At 37.6% G+C, this 17,143-nt stretch overlaps 1 protein-coding gene across 1 annotated transcript in view; it reads right to left on the bottom strand.

Moving 5' to 3' along the window:
* The window catches only part of LOC107089985 (chromosome unknown open reading frame, human C10orf11), a 298,397-nt gene that overhangs the window by 86,283 nt on the left and 194,971 nt on the right, over positions 1–17,143 (bottom strand). Inside the window, exons 4-5 of the mRNA XM_015383126.1 lie at positions 16,271–16,410; positions 10,450–10,576 (exon numbers count right to left, since the gene is read on the bottom strand). Coding sequence (XP_015238612.1) covers positions 10,450–10,576; positions 16,271–16,410 — 267 coding nt within the window. The remainder of the gene's footprint in view (positions 1–10,449; positions 10,577–16,270; positions 16,411–17,143) is intronic.

Raw genomic sequence — 17,143 nt, 5'->3', positions numbered from 1 at the left:
ATAGTAGATATATTCACTTATATACATATATCTTAGGCCCATATAACATCTGTGTCCTTTACCAGGGGTGGTCAAATCCACCTCCTGAGGGCCAGTATCCTGCAACTTTTAGATAAATCTTCGGTCCAACATACCTGAATCAAATGACTGAGTTACCTCTTCAGTATTCAGTCAGTTCCTCCAGACTCCTCTCAATCATCTAATTATTTGATTTAGGTATCTTAAATCAAACGCACATCTAAAAGTGGCAAGATACTGTACTGGCGCTCAGTAACTGAAATTGCCCATCCCTGTCCTAAACAGAGTAATAATCCAATACTTATAAAATTATCTAGATGAACAATCCTTATCCTTACTTGACAAGATAGGTTGTGCTGACATTGCAGAAGTCACTTTGTGCCATGACGGTCTCTGTATTAATGGAGAGGAGGAGGCAGTGGGTGGAATGGTTCATGTCCCTACAGTCTGACTTTAAGATGCAGCTGGAAATTGCACACAGTAGCTTTAAATAAATCAAACTGACGTGTAAATATTTGTACATCTGCTATTAAGTTGGTTAGCTTGTAATCCTGTCATCGAATTTTGTTTAACCTAAGATATTGGTGTTAACTACTTATGAAAGTCAATGCAGTAAAACTGCAGTTAACATATAATAAAGACAAGTTTTTTCATTGGTTGTTTGCAAACATTTAAAAACTCTATTCTGGATTTTTTTTTTACTCTAGCAAAAACAAAGGAGCCATTTCTAAGATTATTTATTAATAACACATTTTGGCATGTACTTTAAAGATTTTGTGTGGACATCATCATCTGGAGAGAAACTCAACGACCAGCATGTGACCAGAGCCATCTGTTTTAAACAAATCGAAACTCCTCTCGAAGTGCCGCACATTAGATTAGACAAGTCACCACCATATACATTTCTTTTTCTTAGGCAGGTCCCATTTCTAATGGGCTGAGCCGGATTTCACAAAACGCAAAACATGGGGAGGTCAACCTGTTTGAAGGTTACATCTGTCGGAGGGAATCAAAATAAATAACACTCAGGTGTTCTACACTCTGTCAGCTGAGTGTCTTAATGATGCAGAGTTAACACATACTAAATAACAGCGACTTCCTATGCACTGACAGCCTCAGAAATAATTGACCAGCATGCTCCAAACTCAGACGCAGTAGGCAGAGAATTCAATCCTGCAGCTGACAGAACCCATTGAGCATGTCACCAGATTTTGCATTATACACAAAGCAATGTCAGGTCATGGATGCGGCCTCCTGCTAGTTATTTGCGATTGCATCTCTGAGGGTAAATTACCTGGCTCTCCATAATATGGTCTAGTTAACTAATTTCCTGACAGCAGCCATCTCATGAAAAGGTCTTAGATTTACTGCCTGTCAAAAATATGAAGAACTCTCCCTTTTTTCACCTGCTTTTCTCCAAACGCTTGGCACCTTTTCAATGAAGAGCTCATATTCAATTTCCTAACACCAGACAAAGTAACACATCTGAAAATGAACAAAAAGAAACATAACCTTATTATGTTTGAAGGCTACCAGTAGTGTGTCATTTCATCCAGCTCCCACAGAAGAAGAAAAAGAAATTTGCTGGAGGGCTTGGGCAGCGATGTAAGATAGTTGTGTAGCTCCTTGTAAGTAAACAGGGAAATCCATTATCCTGCTGACCTATAGACCCCAACAAGTACATACATACAGTGCATAGTGGCGTGTCATTTTGCTGCCACACATGTGTAAATCATTCCTGTTCTGTCAGAAAGCATCAGTGACACACAAAACAAACTCCCCTCGCAGACGAGGTCAGTGGGAAACCAAATCTGATGCATACAAAGCACAGCTTTACCTGTGAGAGCGCCGCCTGCCACTGATAGGGACAAATATTACAATAGCTCAGTGATGGCATGAGGCCTGCCTTTAAGCTAGACTGCGTGGGGCAAACAATATGCACTCAAACAGAATACCACTAACAGCTACCACCCACTGTGGGACCAGACAAAGTCTGTGTTAAAGTTCACAATTCGTCCCCATGGTCTGCCTACCTCCTCTTTTCAGGGATTTTTTTTATGTAATATGCAGCTATTCATCTGGACCATGCAGCCTATCATCATCTAGCAATGACAGTAGGTGGGAAAACTAGCTTTCATTACACAAAGTATAAATAGTGTAATCTATCAGCCCTGTCAATCAGGATGATTGATTATGGGCTGTCAGTGAGGAGAGTGACACATAAGAAAAAGTTTGGTTAACAATGCTTGTAAGTGGTGCAGGGCTGCTGCCACCCAGCCCAGTGATTAATGTGTTGTCAGTATGTAATCGCACACCCACGCTTAATGAGGCAAGAATTTATCATCTCGCCAGAGTGGCAGATGTCAGGAGGAAAAGAATCCAAGTGGATGAAAACAATATACGTTTTTTGTTGCTTGTGCTTGACACGTCTGACAAGCTCTAAAAAACCCACAAAGGCAGCTGGCGTAAGCACAAACTTCAGTGGTAGGGACTGTTTTGCTCTTGTTCTGTCCTCTACTGTTTGAAAGTCGCTGCTGCTGAAAGGCGACACGATCAGCCCACATCGCTAGCATAATGGATTAAAACTTCAGAGAAGCAAAAACACTAAGGGAGCTAAAAGTCTGTTGCATCATGTTTCAGCAACTCAAAAACACTTAAGCAACTTCAACAAATGAATGGAAACTTCAGCTTGGTCCCTCTGTGAATTATATCCACTTCATCTCTCATAAAATCAGGCGCTTGACTTCATTAACTTTTTAAATAGCACAACAACATCTGCATGTAATAAACAGCAATGAGTTTACTTGAATTATTTGATAAAATCTGTGTGCCATTTGGAGCAAAAGTGCCTTCAAAGTCAACTTACAAAGTATTGAAACAGTGATTAATGTATACAGTCAACATCGACTGCATGAAACATGCACAGAAATAACTTATCTGAGGGATTTAAAGTTATTACAGCTTTGTGGTAAAACCCAGTGGAGTCTTTTTTCTTTGAGCATGGAAAACACTAAGCCAGCTGTCTCCCATTAGGATAGCAGCATCTTTGTGTCACCAAGAGAGAAAACAGGGATGATTAGCTCTGATTGGACTGATACTGTAGGCTGATGTGCTGGGAGCCAAAGTAACAAATATCTTGATTCAATAAATGTTTGAGTGGTTTGTAAAGTAAAATAAATTGGAAAGTATTATTGTGTGTACAAGACCATTCCGGTTACAAGAAATGAGGTACGCTAAGGCTTCAAGATTACAAACATCACATATTTCCATTTATTTAAGTCATAAGTTGCATTCAAGAAAGACAAATTTGACAAAAAAAAAAAAAAAAAAGGAACTAATACTAATAATCCAACTTTGACTTCCCCCTCTGACGGTTAGGAAAAATCCATTAGCCGCATGGTTCAAAGCGTGGGGAAAAAAAGTAGCGGTTTATAGTCTGGAATATACACTAAATACACAAATGGACAAGTCACGTATCTCCATGTTGCTTGGAAGCCTTGGTCTTCATTTAAATAGGTCTTAAAAATGCACAGCTAAACAGAACAGACAGGGAAACAACAAGTACTCCACCACAGAGGTGTTTCTACTACCAGATGCCAGTCAGAGGAGAGCAATATCCATTATTACACCTTAGTGTCTCATTAAAGCCTTCACACAAAGGCACATGTTTGTTTTTAATGCATTACTTAGCCAAAAAATGAAAAACACATCTAGCATTTTCATTTAAAAGAGTAACACAACACTTAGGTCATCCAACCCATGCGTCAAAGCTCTGACAGAGGCAATAAATCAATATTGGCACTCTTACTTAAAATTAATTGTGCTTTAAAGTTTTACAGAGTGTCTATGATGTGTAGAGCAGGGATGATTTATGCGGACACTGTGAGTCACTCCCTTTAATTGCTGTTGTTTTCCCAGCCTATAACCCGGGTATGAACTCTGAGAATAACAATTTTAACAGATCTCAAAGTGCTGATCCAAACTCTAAAAGAAGAGTTTAAGAGTATGAAATTTGTTTCATGAAAATATTCACAAGGACCTTACGCAGCTTACTCAGATACTATGAGACAAATACAGAGAGCTAAGTGAATGTACTTGTGTCTCCCTGGAAATGTCTTACACAAACACTCCTGCACAAAATAAACATGTCCAAACAATTATGAACAGCTGTTTTGACATTGTGGGATATGTTGTTGCTTAAACTCAGTCAGCATCAGCATTTCAAGTGTTGTAACAAATAGAAGATTTTGTGTGATATGGAAACAGATCAGATTCTTTAGGGTGGTTTATTTGTCCACACAAAGTCAGAAACAGGCACTGAGAACTCATATTTTTAGTCACAACCTGTGTTAATCTGTTTTTTTTTTTTTTCCCATGCATAAAGTGCTTTATAAAATGACAGAATGACTTGAGCAATGGTTCACCTTCCAGCAGAACAGCAAACCTAAACACACAGCCAAGACAAGAATGAATGTGTCTGGATCAAATAATATCCTTATTTCAAATTGGCCAAGTCAAAATCTATACCAACATCAAATTGAGAATTTGTTGTAAGGCTAACAGTATAATGTAAACTAGATGTCTTCATTTGATTGACTGAACTTGAGCAACTTTGGAAAGAAAAGTAGGCAATTTAGAAAGTATTAACTCAGGGGTGCTGAATGCCTATAACCATCTCATGGGTAGACATTTCATATGAAAAAAATTATGAAAATTCCTTTTTTGTCTACTTTACAGCTGTGCTCTGCCATGAGTTGGTTTATTACATAAAATCCTAAGAAAGTGCATCAAAGTTCACGATTGTAATGTGACAAATTGTGAAAAACATCAAGGGGTATGAATAGTTTTGCAGGACACTGAAACAGTCGTTATAAATCTAAAACCTAGCAGAGAGTAGGGATGGGTAATAAACCTCCTTCCATTGCAATCTGTTTGTCTATATTCCCTTCCCCTAGTGACAACCATATTCTTTGAGTTTCCTCTGAGGAAACATTTGCTCGGTAAAATGATTCAGTGAACCCACTGAAGGCACATTCACAAAGAGCTATATTGCATGCTGTTTGTTATGTTTGAGAGCTTCGGGGAACCCATAACTCTCAAGACCAGAGATGAACGTGGCAACATACTTCATTGGGTGCATTTCAGGAAGGAAAAATAACCTAGCAAAAGGCCTCCTCTTTTTTCAGGGTTGCTTTGCAAAAAAAAAAAAAAAAAAAAAAGCAGCCACAATTACACATCACATAATGCACAGTCACGGCTCTGAAACCAGTTGCAGTGAAATGTTGATTTGGATGGCTTCCCTACAGTAAAAACTTTAAATGAACCACTGTATGCTCTAGAGTAAAACAGGTTAGTGTCCGGAGAGGAAAAAACCGAACTGAAAAGATCCACTTGAAGACTTTCCTGGCCCTGTCACTGTCGATTCCCTCGAAGAGCCGTTTACCCTGCGTGCAGATGCTCATGGGACCCAGGAGCTGGCCCAAGTCTGTCTGCAATGTGGTCTGTTTTACATTACAGGCAGAAAAAAAGTCTTCATGCTCGAAAATCAAACCATATACTTCAGCCAAGGAAAATCTAAGTGACTTCTGAGAACGTTTGTACCTGCTGACGTAGCCGCCATGCAGTGCTCGGTGTTAGTGTGAGGGACCAAGGAGTTACCTCATTCACTGTCAAACACTATTGTGTTTAATGGCATAAATGTTATTCTACTAGTTCAATTTTTTATGCACTTTTCATTTCGTAGTGCTCAGGATGTGAAAACAGAATGTGCTGTCACAATGTTTGATAGACACGGTCAGTTTAACTCAAAGGTTTGACAGCCTAATGTGGGCTCTACGGCTAAAAAGGAAGGAGGAGGAAGGAGTGAGCCAAAAACTACCACATGTATTTTCCAAAAGCAGCCCAGCAAAGTCTAAATAGTCCTACGTGGTTTAACGCCATCTCATTCCATAACCTCTAAGTCCTCAAAGTGAATTATCACATTATAACATTCCAACACGCCCCAAATTCCCAAAATACAGCTTCAGGTTTTTCCCGTCTGACTCTGTTTAGTGTTATGGTTTTTGGAGAAGACTTCAATCATCACTAAAGTTTTTTCTGTTTACTTCTGGTATTTATACATTTGTTCTATCTGTCTTGTCATTTTGTCTTGGTTTTAGTCATGTTGCTTAAAATTTAGGCTGAGAAATGAGGCAAATGGAAGAGAGAATGAAGTTCAAGTAAAAAACAACATAATATTGCAATAGGAATTATTCTTAAGGTGTTTAAGGTATAGAACACCTTAAAGAAAGTAAAATAATTTCGATTTTGTAAACAATGTCATGTCTTTTTTCTCTTCTGTATCTGGAAATTTATGTTGTGTAGAAGGATGGATAATATGACAGTTGGGACATAAAATGTGTTAACCTTGTTATTAAAATGTCCACTAAACACAAACTATACAGTTAAACTGTATAAGTTAGGTAAATAAAAGCAAAACAAGATATATTTCTTAGAAGTTTCTTCATTTCATTGCCTTTCTTTAAAATGGGAGATACCACTTTTTACATATCCCTTAATCATCAAGCTCCATCATCCAACAGACGTATTTGCTCCCTGACTGCAAGTTAACTGATGGTTCTTTTAATTTCTAAAAATAAAATGGGAGGCGACTCTTTCAGTATTTAAGCCTCATTTCCGTAGAACTCACACAGTTTTAGTCCTAAGACACCTTCTCTACTTTCAAAAAAAGGCTTGAAACTCTTCCTTTTAATAAAGCTTATAATGAATTTTCTGGACTATAGTGCGCACCTCACCATAAGCCGCATCCACTATTTTTTTTTTTTTAAGGAAACGTACATATATAAGCTGCATCAGCCTGTAACCACTTTTATCTACCGTGCTGTTTCCCAACAAACCTGTAGGGGGAGCTCTCTATATATTGCCCCTGGGGTAGGGAGAAAGAAGAATGATAGAATGCTGTGAAATCGGGAAATGCTTTCTTTGTCGTGCCTGTTGCTAGCATACTCTTGTGCTAAATTAAAATTATCCCCTTATTCTATCATTTCAAATTTTAACGTTTCCCTCTGCCGGTTAGGAAAAATCCACTGAAAAGCCGCACCTTCTTATAAGCCACATTGTTTAAAGTGTTGGAAAAAAGTAGCGTCTTATAGTCAGGAAAATACCAGCGGTAGTTTATTTTAGCGAGAGTTTGCAAATATAAACACTTAAAGACATCATCTGATATGGTCCAAAAATATCACTACAATAACCTGATTGTAAAAAAAATTATTGGAAATAAATTACTGTCACTCTTTCATGACACAAAGACTTGTTTTCTACTGTTCTGTGATGTTGTATGTGTGCAGGCTGTGCTGTCCAGACCCATAGAGAGTAGTCCAGAAATTTAAGCACAGGAGGAAAAACGGCAAGATGTATAAAAGCTGCAGATGTCATGTTCACACGCAGGGGTACCGTATACATTGTTTGCTTTCATTTTAGCGTCATTTTTTAATGCCCTTCTTATTTTGTTTGTTTCTTCTGGTTTATCGTTCTGTTTTGCTGTGATTGTGGAAGGACATCAGCTGAGCTGATGCTGCCTTTAACTCCCTTTTCTTTATCTACAAATGATGCACTTGTGATTTAAAGATTTCACTCTCCTAGACATACAGTAACTAAAGGGGTTACTACTTGTTTTAACTTTTTGATTTTCTTTTTTAACATAGAAAGTACTTATTGCTTCTGAAAGAAGGCTAAATTACTTTTTATCTGTCCATATGTTTATGTGTGCAGTAATTTGAAGTAGTAGCCTACTTGTTTTTTAAACTATTAATTTAAAATTATGTGGAATCAGTAAAAAAATAAATTAATAACTTACCTAATGTAATACCCTGATTTTAAATACCCCAATAAAATGAACTAAATCAAAAACAAAAGTATACAAAAGTCAAGAGAAGAAGGAATGAATAAACAAACATCAATATAAGACATAACCTTTTTAAGGCCTAAATTAATTACAGATGCAGTGGGAAAAATCAGTTCTAGGTGCACATATGTGTATCAAAATTATCTATTTTTTCTCAGATTAGGGCAAATCTATACTTCGCAATATATACACAATGTATTAGATTAATTCTACTCTATATCACTTCAAATCAATTTGAACCATTTGAACAGTTTAGTTGGTTTAAAGTTGTGATTTTTAAATAAGCAGAATTATTTGATAATAGATTATTTAAAACACACCTTGTGGTTTATGATTTGTTTTTCTCCATCAATGCAAAATAAAGACATTCTTAGTTTTCCTAAAACTTTTCTAAAATCTTTTCTAGTGTGGTCCTCCGAACCAGATGTTTCAGTACACTTTAAGTGACTTTCATATAAATCTTTTAGACCACTTCTTTTTTGTACTTTCTCACAAACAAGCTTTTGTACTGTGCTGATTTTCTCTGCAAACAACAGTTGTTGACTGTCTGGTTCCGATTTAGCCAACATGGAAAACATTGTGAATGTATGAAAAGTTATGATGTTCAGATTGTGCTAAAGACCATTACTGTTTTATCAGAGCCATGTGGCATCACTCAGTGCCATGCCACACTGGTTTGATGAAGAAAACAGAGAGTTTAAACTGTGGTCACACTTAACTTCTATATGACTCAAGAGAGGTCCTGGAAGTTAGCCACGGTCCCTTTTCCAAAACATATATCAGCCAATGAGAATGATGTGATAGAAAGGGGCTTTTTTTGTTAATTTTTGCTGTCAAGAGTGGGCATGTATCACTGTAACACGGCTAACGTTGCTGCTGTAACTCTGTTTTTGATTAAATGTGTTTGTGCTGTTTACTCCAAGATGAATTATAAAAAGAATTTAGAAGGAAATAATATAACATTAGGCAAATGATCTTTAAGCTACATCAGTTGTCAAGTATTTTATTAAAAAATCTTAATTTTTATTCTTTTTTTGTCTGGTGCTTGTGACTTAAAATATGACTGCATGCAGCAAAGAGACAGCTAATTACCATTTCATGTAATGAATATAATGACAAAGGCTGTACTGTTAGCAGCACCCTTTTGTAGCAAACATAAAAGGAAACACAAGTATCTAATTATGCCATCATCTTCCCTGTTCAAGCTGTAAACGTTTCTCTAATTGGTGGTCTGCAGCATCGGCCATCTTATCAATGACTCTGATGATGTAAACAGTTAGAGATGCTATAGTGAAATACCAGAGTCCGAACCTGGAATAAATCCATGAACTTTTTTCCACTTTGTGCAGACTTTTACTATGCTAAAAGGGAAATTGGAAAAGAAGAACAGTAATGTGTTTGAGTGCTTAAATGACTGCACAATGTTAAGCAGACCCCATCTTTATATGAAAGCTGTTAACTTTAACTTTCCATAAGGGAAAAATAATCACATACAGCTGGTTCAAAGACAGCAAGACACAAAAACACATCATGTCATCTAGAATCTGTTATTATCTCTCCTTTCATCTATAGCTGCAGCGACAAAGCCAAACATTTCTTTTTCACTGACAGGCTATGTAAATACAACCTTAAAAGTGACTTTACCCTGCCAAACAGTATTGTAGAGGACCTCTCTTTTCTTTTTATATAAAGTTGATGATCAGTGTTTTCCCTTTACTTTTCTCCATCTGCTAAACACGGCAGACTGAGGTTAAATTATTTCAATGTTTTGTTTCCCTACTTGCCACTTGCATGGAGCATCAAACCCATAGAATGGAGTGACACTCAAAGAGTACACAATCTTAGCTGATTATCTCAAACAACGGATATATTGTTTTCCTCATCCTTTTTTTAAAACCACCATCAACTCACATGCTTCTTATTTGTCACTAGAAGCTTTTGGCTGTACTCTCCCCCTCTCCCTGTGAGAGCATCAGAGACCTAAGACAAAACTGTAAATATTTAATGACTTTACAATTACATTCAATCTAATCCGGGGAAGAGATGTGCCTTTAAATAGGTTGTTACAAAGGGTAGAGCTGTAATACAAATGAACATCCCAAAGCCAATTAGTCTTTGGTTTTTAAAAAAGAGAGCGACCAACGAATGCATGGGTTTGAGATAATTAAGTGTTTGTGCGTAGCTTGTACATGAGCTGTCACTCCAATCGCCAGACATGTCACATCAGCCAACACAAGTGTGACCGGACAACCGCCCGTCGCCTTTGATCTGGGTTCATGCATACAGAATCAGGTCAGGCTGTGGCCGCATGCATTCTCAAATACATTTATACACACATACAATTTCAACACTAGAAAGGAGGGATTATTTTCAAAGGGCCAAAATAGCATGATCTCTGTAAAGGGAGAGGTGCAATCAAGCATAAAACTGAAGAAAGAAAGGACAAAGCAATTCACTAAAATGGTGAGCAAAATTCTTTCAGTGCTTTAACTAAATACATGTAAAAAAAGGAAAAGAGAACAACTTACTCCCTCCGACTTCGGCTTTACCACTTTCATGAAGGCCCCTCTCTCCTGTGCCTCCATTAGCTCTTTTCTTGTTACTTTCCTGGAGTCCAAAAACTTAAGCTGGGGTAACTTGTAAAGTACAAAGTACCTATAAGACAAGAAAAAAAAATTAAGAAGCTGCTTTATTAGATTACCTCCTCAGATAATGACTTGCAAAAATCATTTATAACCCCTGGGCTTTTCTTTTTCATTTACAGCCAGTATATTGTATTTTTCAGAGATTCAATCTGATAGATATATGTAAAAAGTTTTCCTGATAAAAAAAATCAGAAATTTGTAACGTGTTTGTTTTTAGGTTCTTTTACTCCTTACCTGAATAAAATCCTGTGCAACTAAAAGTAACTGCCTTTAGAAGTCACCTAATAAGTACAACTGTGTAAATTAAAACCATTATATATCAACCATATATGCAAAGGCCTCCGAGGTGTGTTAAGAACATGAGAGAACAAACAAAAACTCAGTGAGCACTGTTCAAGTCAAATGGGGAGGGTATGGTACAGGTGTAAACCTATCAAGACATGACTGTCCACCTCAACTGAGATGTTGAGCAAGAGAGGCATTACATAGACGGTCCACCTTAACTTGGAGACGGATTAAAAATTTGCAACAGCTCAGGTGGAAGAATGTGTTGATAGTACATTGAGCATCATGCTCTCTGTATAAAACTGTCCTATAATGCAGTGGTTTTCAAACTCTGTACTTAAGGACCATCTGTCTCGCATATTTTAGGTATTTCCCTGCCTCCACACACCTGACTTTAATAAATAGGTGATTAGTAGGCCCCTGCAGCTCATGGTGGCTACTGAGAAGGGAGTACAATCATTTGATGTGGGTGCTGATGCAAAGACACATCTCAAACATACAGGACAGGGGTCCCAAGGACAGAGTTTGAAAACCACTAGGTTCGACACAGAGTTCATGGCAAAATGGACATAGTTACATAGAGGAAAAACCTGCTATAGTCTGCAAAGTTGTCAGACTGGACCGGTGGTCCCCTTCCAGCAGGTTGAAGGCAGTAAAAACTATAAAATAGCTAAATCAAAGCATTTAGGAATAGGAAAGGCTAAGTAAAGATTTCATCCATTTAAAAATCTGTGCCAGGATTCCAAAACTGATTTTAATCTGACAACATTTAAACCACACTTTAGAACAGTTAGAAAATAAAATAGCCCTTGGATTAAAACCCGAGTCCATTATGGCGCATCAATTCTCTAATTGTTTATCAGACATACGCCAAAAGACTTGAAACTCTATTTGCAAGATTTTGACATGTCAAAATAACGTGTAAAAAACATGTAAAGGTTTAAGTAGTATAATTAGTTTTTGCATCTCCCTTTATGAGTCACTGTAACATACAATTGTGGGACCAATTTTATCATAATTAAAACATGTTTAGAGAGAACCTGAAAAGCAGTCATGTTTAATCTGGATGCAGATTCTGTTCTGATATATCCTTGCATGCAATAACCTTCAAAGCTGATAGGAAAACTACACCACATAAATGGTGCACAAGGATATGAAACCTGTCTGCAGTAGCTGTCATTCTGATAACATCATGGATACCTCTGTAAGCTTTTAGACACACTCTGTCTTTCATTGGAAGGGAGAGAAACGTCAAACGATAATGGCTGGAATACACAGATGACAACAGATCCTTTCACTGGCGGGCAGGGTTAGAGGAACCAGTATGTCAGGGCTGAGCTGGTAGCCAGAAAGGACACACATCCAGCACCTAAGTGGAGGGTGAGAAAGGACGGGAAATATGGGCTGAGACAAGACCCATGTGCGTGAGGGGTTGTGACAAATTGATGATGGCAATGGCGATGAAGGGGAGATGGCAAAGCCTGTGTCAACTTTTCAACACCTCTGGATAATGAGGAGGGATGCAGGGATCAGATTTAGTGTGATTGGGAGCATAAAACATCTGCATCCAAATTAAGGAAGAAAAAATATTTAAAAAACAGTTGTGAATCCCTTATGGTTTGAGCATTATGACAGGCAAAAAGGACCTTCTCCTAACCCCTTAAGGAGAGGCTTTTTTGCGTCCTATGAAAAATCTAGCTCTCAAATCCAGGAGGCCTCATTCCCAGCTTGTGTCTCCCTGCATGCAAAGGGAACTTGTTCTTAGCATCTCCATGATTGAATGAGAAGATGCCCTTGGGAGACACAGAGGGAGGTTATTCTCCATAGGTAACCTACCATCGCAGGGTCAGAACAGATGACAAGGCTCTGTCAGCTAGTGGTGATATTAATGATTCAACCCCAACCACAAAGGGAGGATAAGAAAGCGAAGGAGACACAGGGTAGCATGGATGGTGACAGGGCTGTGGTGTTTCTGAATATTTAGAACTTAAAAAAAAAGTAGTCTGAAATAGTGACAGAATCTATCTTCTCAAATTAAAAATGTTGATTTTTATCAATCCAAGCCTTTTGTAATTCAGAGTGATGACTTCTACTCAGTGTGTTGTGAAGCCACACAAAAAAATTGATGCAATTTTTTACTAAATTGTAAAGAACTGCATATAATAATTCCAAAATACTTCAAAAATAAGCTGTGCTTTGTAGCCATTTAATTAAAAAAAGACTACAAAGCACAGCTGGTGGTTGAGGCTCCTCAGACTACCCTTTCATCTGACACAATGGCAGATTGTTCAAACCGATAACTCTCCACAGGGTAAAAGGTTAAAATGTCAGATACATTTTGTTGATTTATTTATGTCATAAAAGACAAAACAAAAGAGAACATGTTATAAACTGTTGTAACTTTGAGTTCTCACTCTTAGATTTGTTTTCAATTTTCTGATTTTCCACAGGCTTTCTCCACAAAAAAAAAAAAATAATGCATGAAAGGTGGACGGTAAGTTGTGTGTGTGTGCTTTTTTAAATAAAGGTACACACAAAAAAACGATTTCTGACTTAATCACATTTTGTTCTTTATTTAATTTACCAAAGCTAAAAAGATCTTGTGTGCTTTTTATCAATTGAACACAACAGTCATTAATAGCCACAAAAAATAATATGGTTACCAAAGGCCACTGCTGAGAGAAGAGAACTGCCTCAAAGAGGAAATTAAGTCACTCAATTATGCTACTAGATCAAATTTTCTATAGTGGAGCTTCATTATTACACTTCTCCACACCTTCACATTTTTAAAGTGATATTTTACTTAATTTCTCTAAATAAGACAAGGAGCCAACTCCATAAGATTAGCTTTTTAATACATTATATCTAGGCGATCTTTTGTAAAATTGGCCTGGAGTTGTTTTTCAAATGTTTTTCCCATTTTTAATGTGTGCCTCATGCCTTAACTTCCCTTGCAGGCATGAAACCTGCAATCTCAGGTCTGTTTACTGAGTTTGCAGATTTTGCCTACTTTTAATAAGAACAAAGAATGAAGAAGCGAATTTATAATTGACTTCCTTTTCGAGATGTACTTGTAATGTTTAGAGTTAATTCAAGAGCCAATAGACCAGGAAATACGTATCTGTGAAAGAGGCATAAAATCAGACTTCAGAAATACAGTTTTTTATTTTTTTAATTTTTTTATTTTTTTGGGGGGAGGAGGTGTTACTCATGACAGTTTTGGAATGAGAGAGACATAAAAAAGTAAAAAAAGGAATCTTTTTAATTAGAATAATGTATACTCTGAAGGTGAAATAAGATGCCATAATGACCATAAATTTTAAAATGAACACTAATGTTTTTTTTAGAGATTTTTATTATAGCTGTGAAGAATTAAAATTTGCAGTTTCTGTTCAATTCTTGTTTTTACAAAACGAATAACTTAAATTAGGTGATACATTTCTGACTCACCTTTATACTGTATTCTATACTACAAAGAAAGGGACAGTGAGGATTTTAAAGTCACCAAAGAAGAAGAGAACATTTAACCTCCCTGCTCACCACAGTGTTCAGGGAATGAGTGCTATATTTCTATGTCACTGCACTAATTGGGTCACCGATGTGGCGCACCAGGATATTTCACTTGAGAGAGCGAGAACTCTTCAGGCACTGGGCTGGGTATTTATTGCCCAAGGCCAGTGCTGTCACGACCTGCATACAGCCTAACCTTGTCAGACATGAAATCTGCATCACGCTCAAATTGATGTTTTACTATGTGACACACTATGAATATTACATTACAGGACCGTAGACGTTGTCAGTCAAAACAGAACAGCTTTCCTTGCCAGTAAGATAAGCAGGCAAGTAGAAGGGGAAAAATGGGAGGGAAGGGAGTTTGAGGGCAGGGAGGAGGAGGGGGGGGTGGAAGGGTGGTGTATAGAGACAAAAAGAAAGAAGAAAAGCTTATTCAAGAAAGGCATGGGTGGTAAATGATTAATAGGAAACACAGAGTCAGAAACAAGCACTTAGGGCTAAAACAGACAAAAGAGAGTATGCTTTTCGCCTTTTATCACATTTCATGTAAAGGACCCTGACAAATAGTGGTCATATTGCCTGACTCGAGGCTTGGCTTGATGTTTAATGCATCATCTGCTCTGGTAAGGCAGAGTAGTAAACACTCATTTGTGGCAATGACTAGTCACACATGAAATCCATTTTATAAACTGTAGTGTAGCGAGGCCAGTTGACAAAGCTTTTAGGTTGATGCAGCTGAGTCCACAGTCTAGTTCTGAAATGCCGGTGGTCAAAAACCCACACCTTCCAATTGATTACATTGAGATTCAATTCAATCTATAAATTATTGCTCCAAACTTAACGATATAAAAACTAATGGATAGTTTAGGTATTTTGAAGCAATGTTCTGTTAAACAGTTGAGAAGTTTCTATCGTTCCTCAAGTAGATTGAGACTAAAATTAAGCCTTTAGTTGTCTTCTTTTACATAAATCCACGTTAGCCTGTTCTGGAGAGGGATGGTAAGAGCTAATTCAAATAGTAAGAGGTTTTAAAGGTTAACCATTGAGTTTTCTGAGACAGAGGTTGTTATAAGACAGTAGATATCAGTCTCTCCACGACTAGCTGTAAGCTTCACATTCAAGAACACACTAATATGGTTTTATAATTAAATAAGATACTAAGAGAGTAGAATACTGTAGGTAAGATATTAACTGCTTGTAACGTTTTAACAGAACTTACCTTTGAAAGTCTCAACAATCTGTTTGAGGAAATAATGCATTTTTACTGATTCACAATTTTTGGTACAGTGAAGTGAAATATTCATACCACTGGCAGACAAAGGTTTAAAGTAATGTTTTTTTTTTATTCCCTATCTTTTTATATTATTTGCTAAAATGTTTTTGTCCAGCCAGGGCCCTTACATTTAATCTGATGGAGAATCTGTTGAGCAAAGCTAAACATTATGCTATCAGGAAGGAGGTCTTTAAAACCCAAGGATTTGCAACCAATCACCAAGATTAAGAAAAAGAAAAAAAAACAACAGCATGAAAAAAAAAATAAAATAAAAAAAAAGATATCTCTACAAATTCAGTTGCTGCACTGCCAAAAGAGATTGTTCTATACATTATCCAGAAGGATACAAATCCTTATAAACAAGCAATTTCACTGGATTAGAAGTATATATAAACAAATGATTTATTTTAGTTTCACTTTTACATTTTCCTCCTCCCACAATGTTTTTGAAATATTCCCCCACTCATTTTCTACGACAGAAAAACTTTTAATGAATGACGATTATCTATGTAAGCAATCTAAATCAGTAGTATATATATAATTATAGGCTCAATGTCTATACTGAGTCCTTTTTTTTCTTCAATTCCTCATTCAGATGTTAAGTCATGAAATTTTATTCACATATTAACAGACCTGTATCTCTGGTAGTCGTCGTCATCCTTATCCAGGCTTACCAGCTGGTTGGGGCAGGCCTCATTTCCCAGCAGGCTTAGGTACTGCAGCGATGGGGTCACGTCAGCCAAGTTATCCAGCAGGGCCTCGATATCAGTCAGGTGTCAAAGGGCAGATGTCAAGGACCTAGCGCTGTTAATTACATTAGCATTCACTACCCACACAACCCCTCCCAGGCCTGTCTGCACTAAAACACGTCACTGTCAAATTTACTGAGGTGCTCAAAGAAGCTAGTCAGTGACTTTGTGAGAGTGGGCAGACAGAGGGGCAATTTAAGGTGCAGGCCTTGGCATATAGCACTGACACAATTTGGCTCCTGCTCTCACTCTTTCTGTCGAATCTCTTTCATTTCCTAGGTGGCCGGGTGCACAACGGTGACAAAATGATGGATGCCCTGCGGTTCAAACAGTCCGTGCTTCTCGGAGCTACGCTGTGGAAAAGTTTTGCGAAACATGGAAAAAAAACAAACAGCCCCTAAGCAGGCACATTCATCACTAATACATTCACTTGGAAAATTGAGCCCCAAAGTGTCAAAATACAACTGCACTAATGCGGCGCTCCAGCTTTAAAATGGCACTGTGCCACGACAGGATGTACATAATTGGCCTATTAGCATGTGCCGACCACTTCACAACCGAACTGAGCACACAGTCCCAGATGCACACTTTAAGGAGTCCCAGTTTTAATGTTGACTCTGGAAGTGTGTGTGTGTGAGAGTGAACATCGTTACCCAGCAGGATCTGCATAACCAAAGGAAAACAGGACACATTACCGAACCTGCTCTGAGGCTCAGAGAGGAAGTTCGCACTTCTCCGACTGATCATAAACAGCCTC

This window comes from Cyprinodon variegatus, unplaced genomic scaffold, assembly GCF_000732505.1.
Source record: "Cyprinodon variegatus isolate N-32 unplaced genomic scaffold, C_variegatus-1.0 Scaffold1, whole genome shotgun sequence".
Taxonomy (NCBI): domain Eukaryota; kingdom Metazoa; phylum Chordata; class Actinopteri; order Cyprinodontiformes; family Cyprinodontidae; genus Cyprinodon; species Cyprinodon variegatus.
Note: the sequence above shows the minus strand (reverse complement) of the source record. Positions and strands in the feature narration are given on the sequence as shown.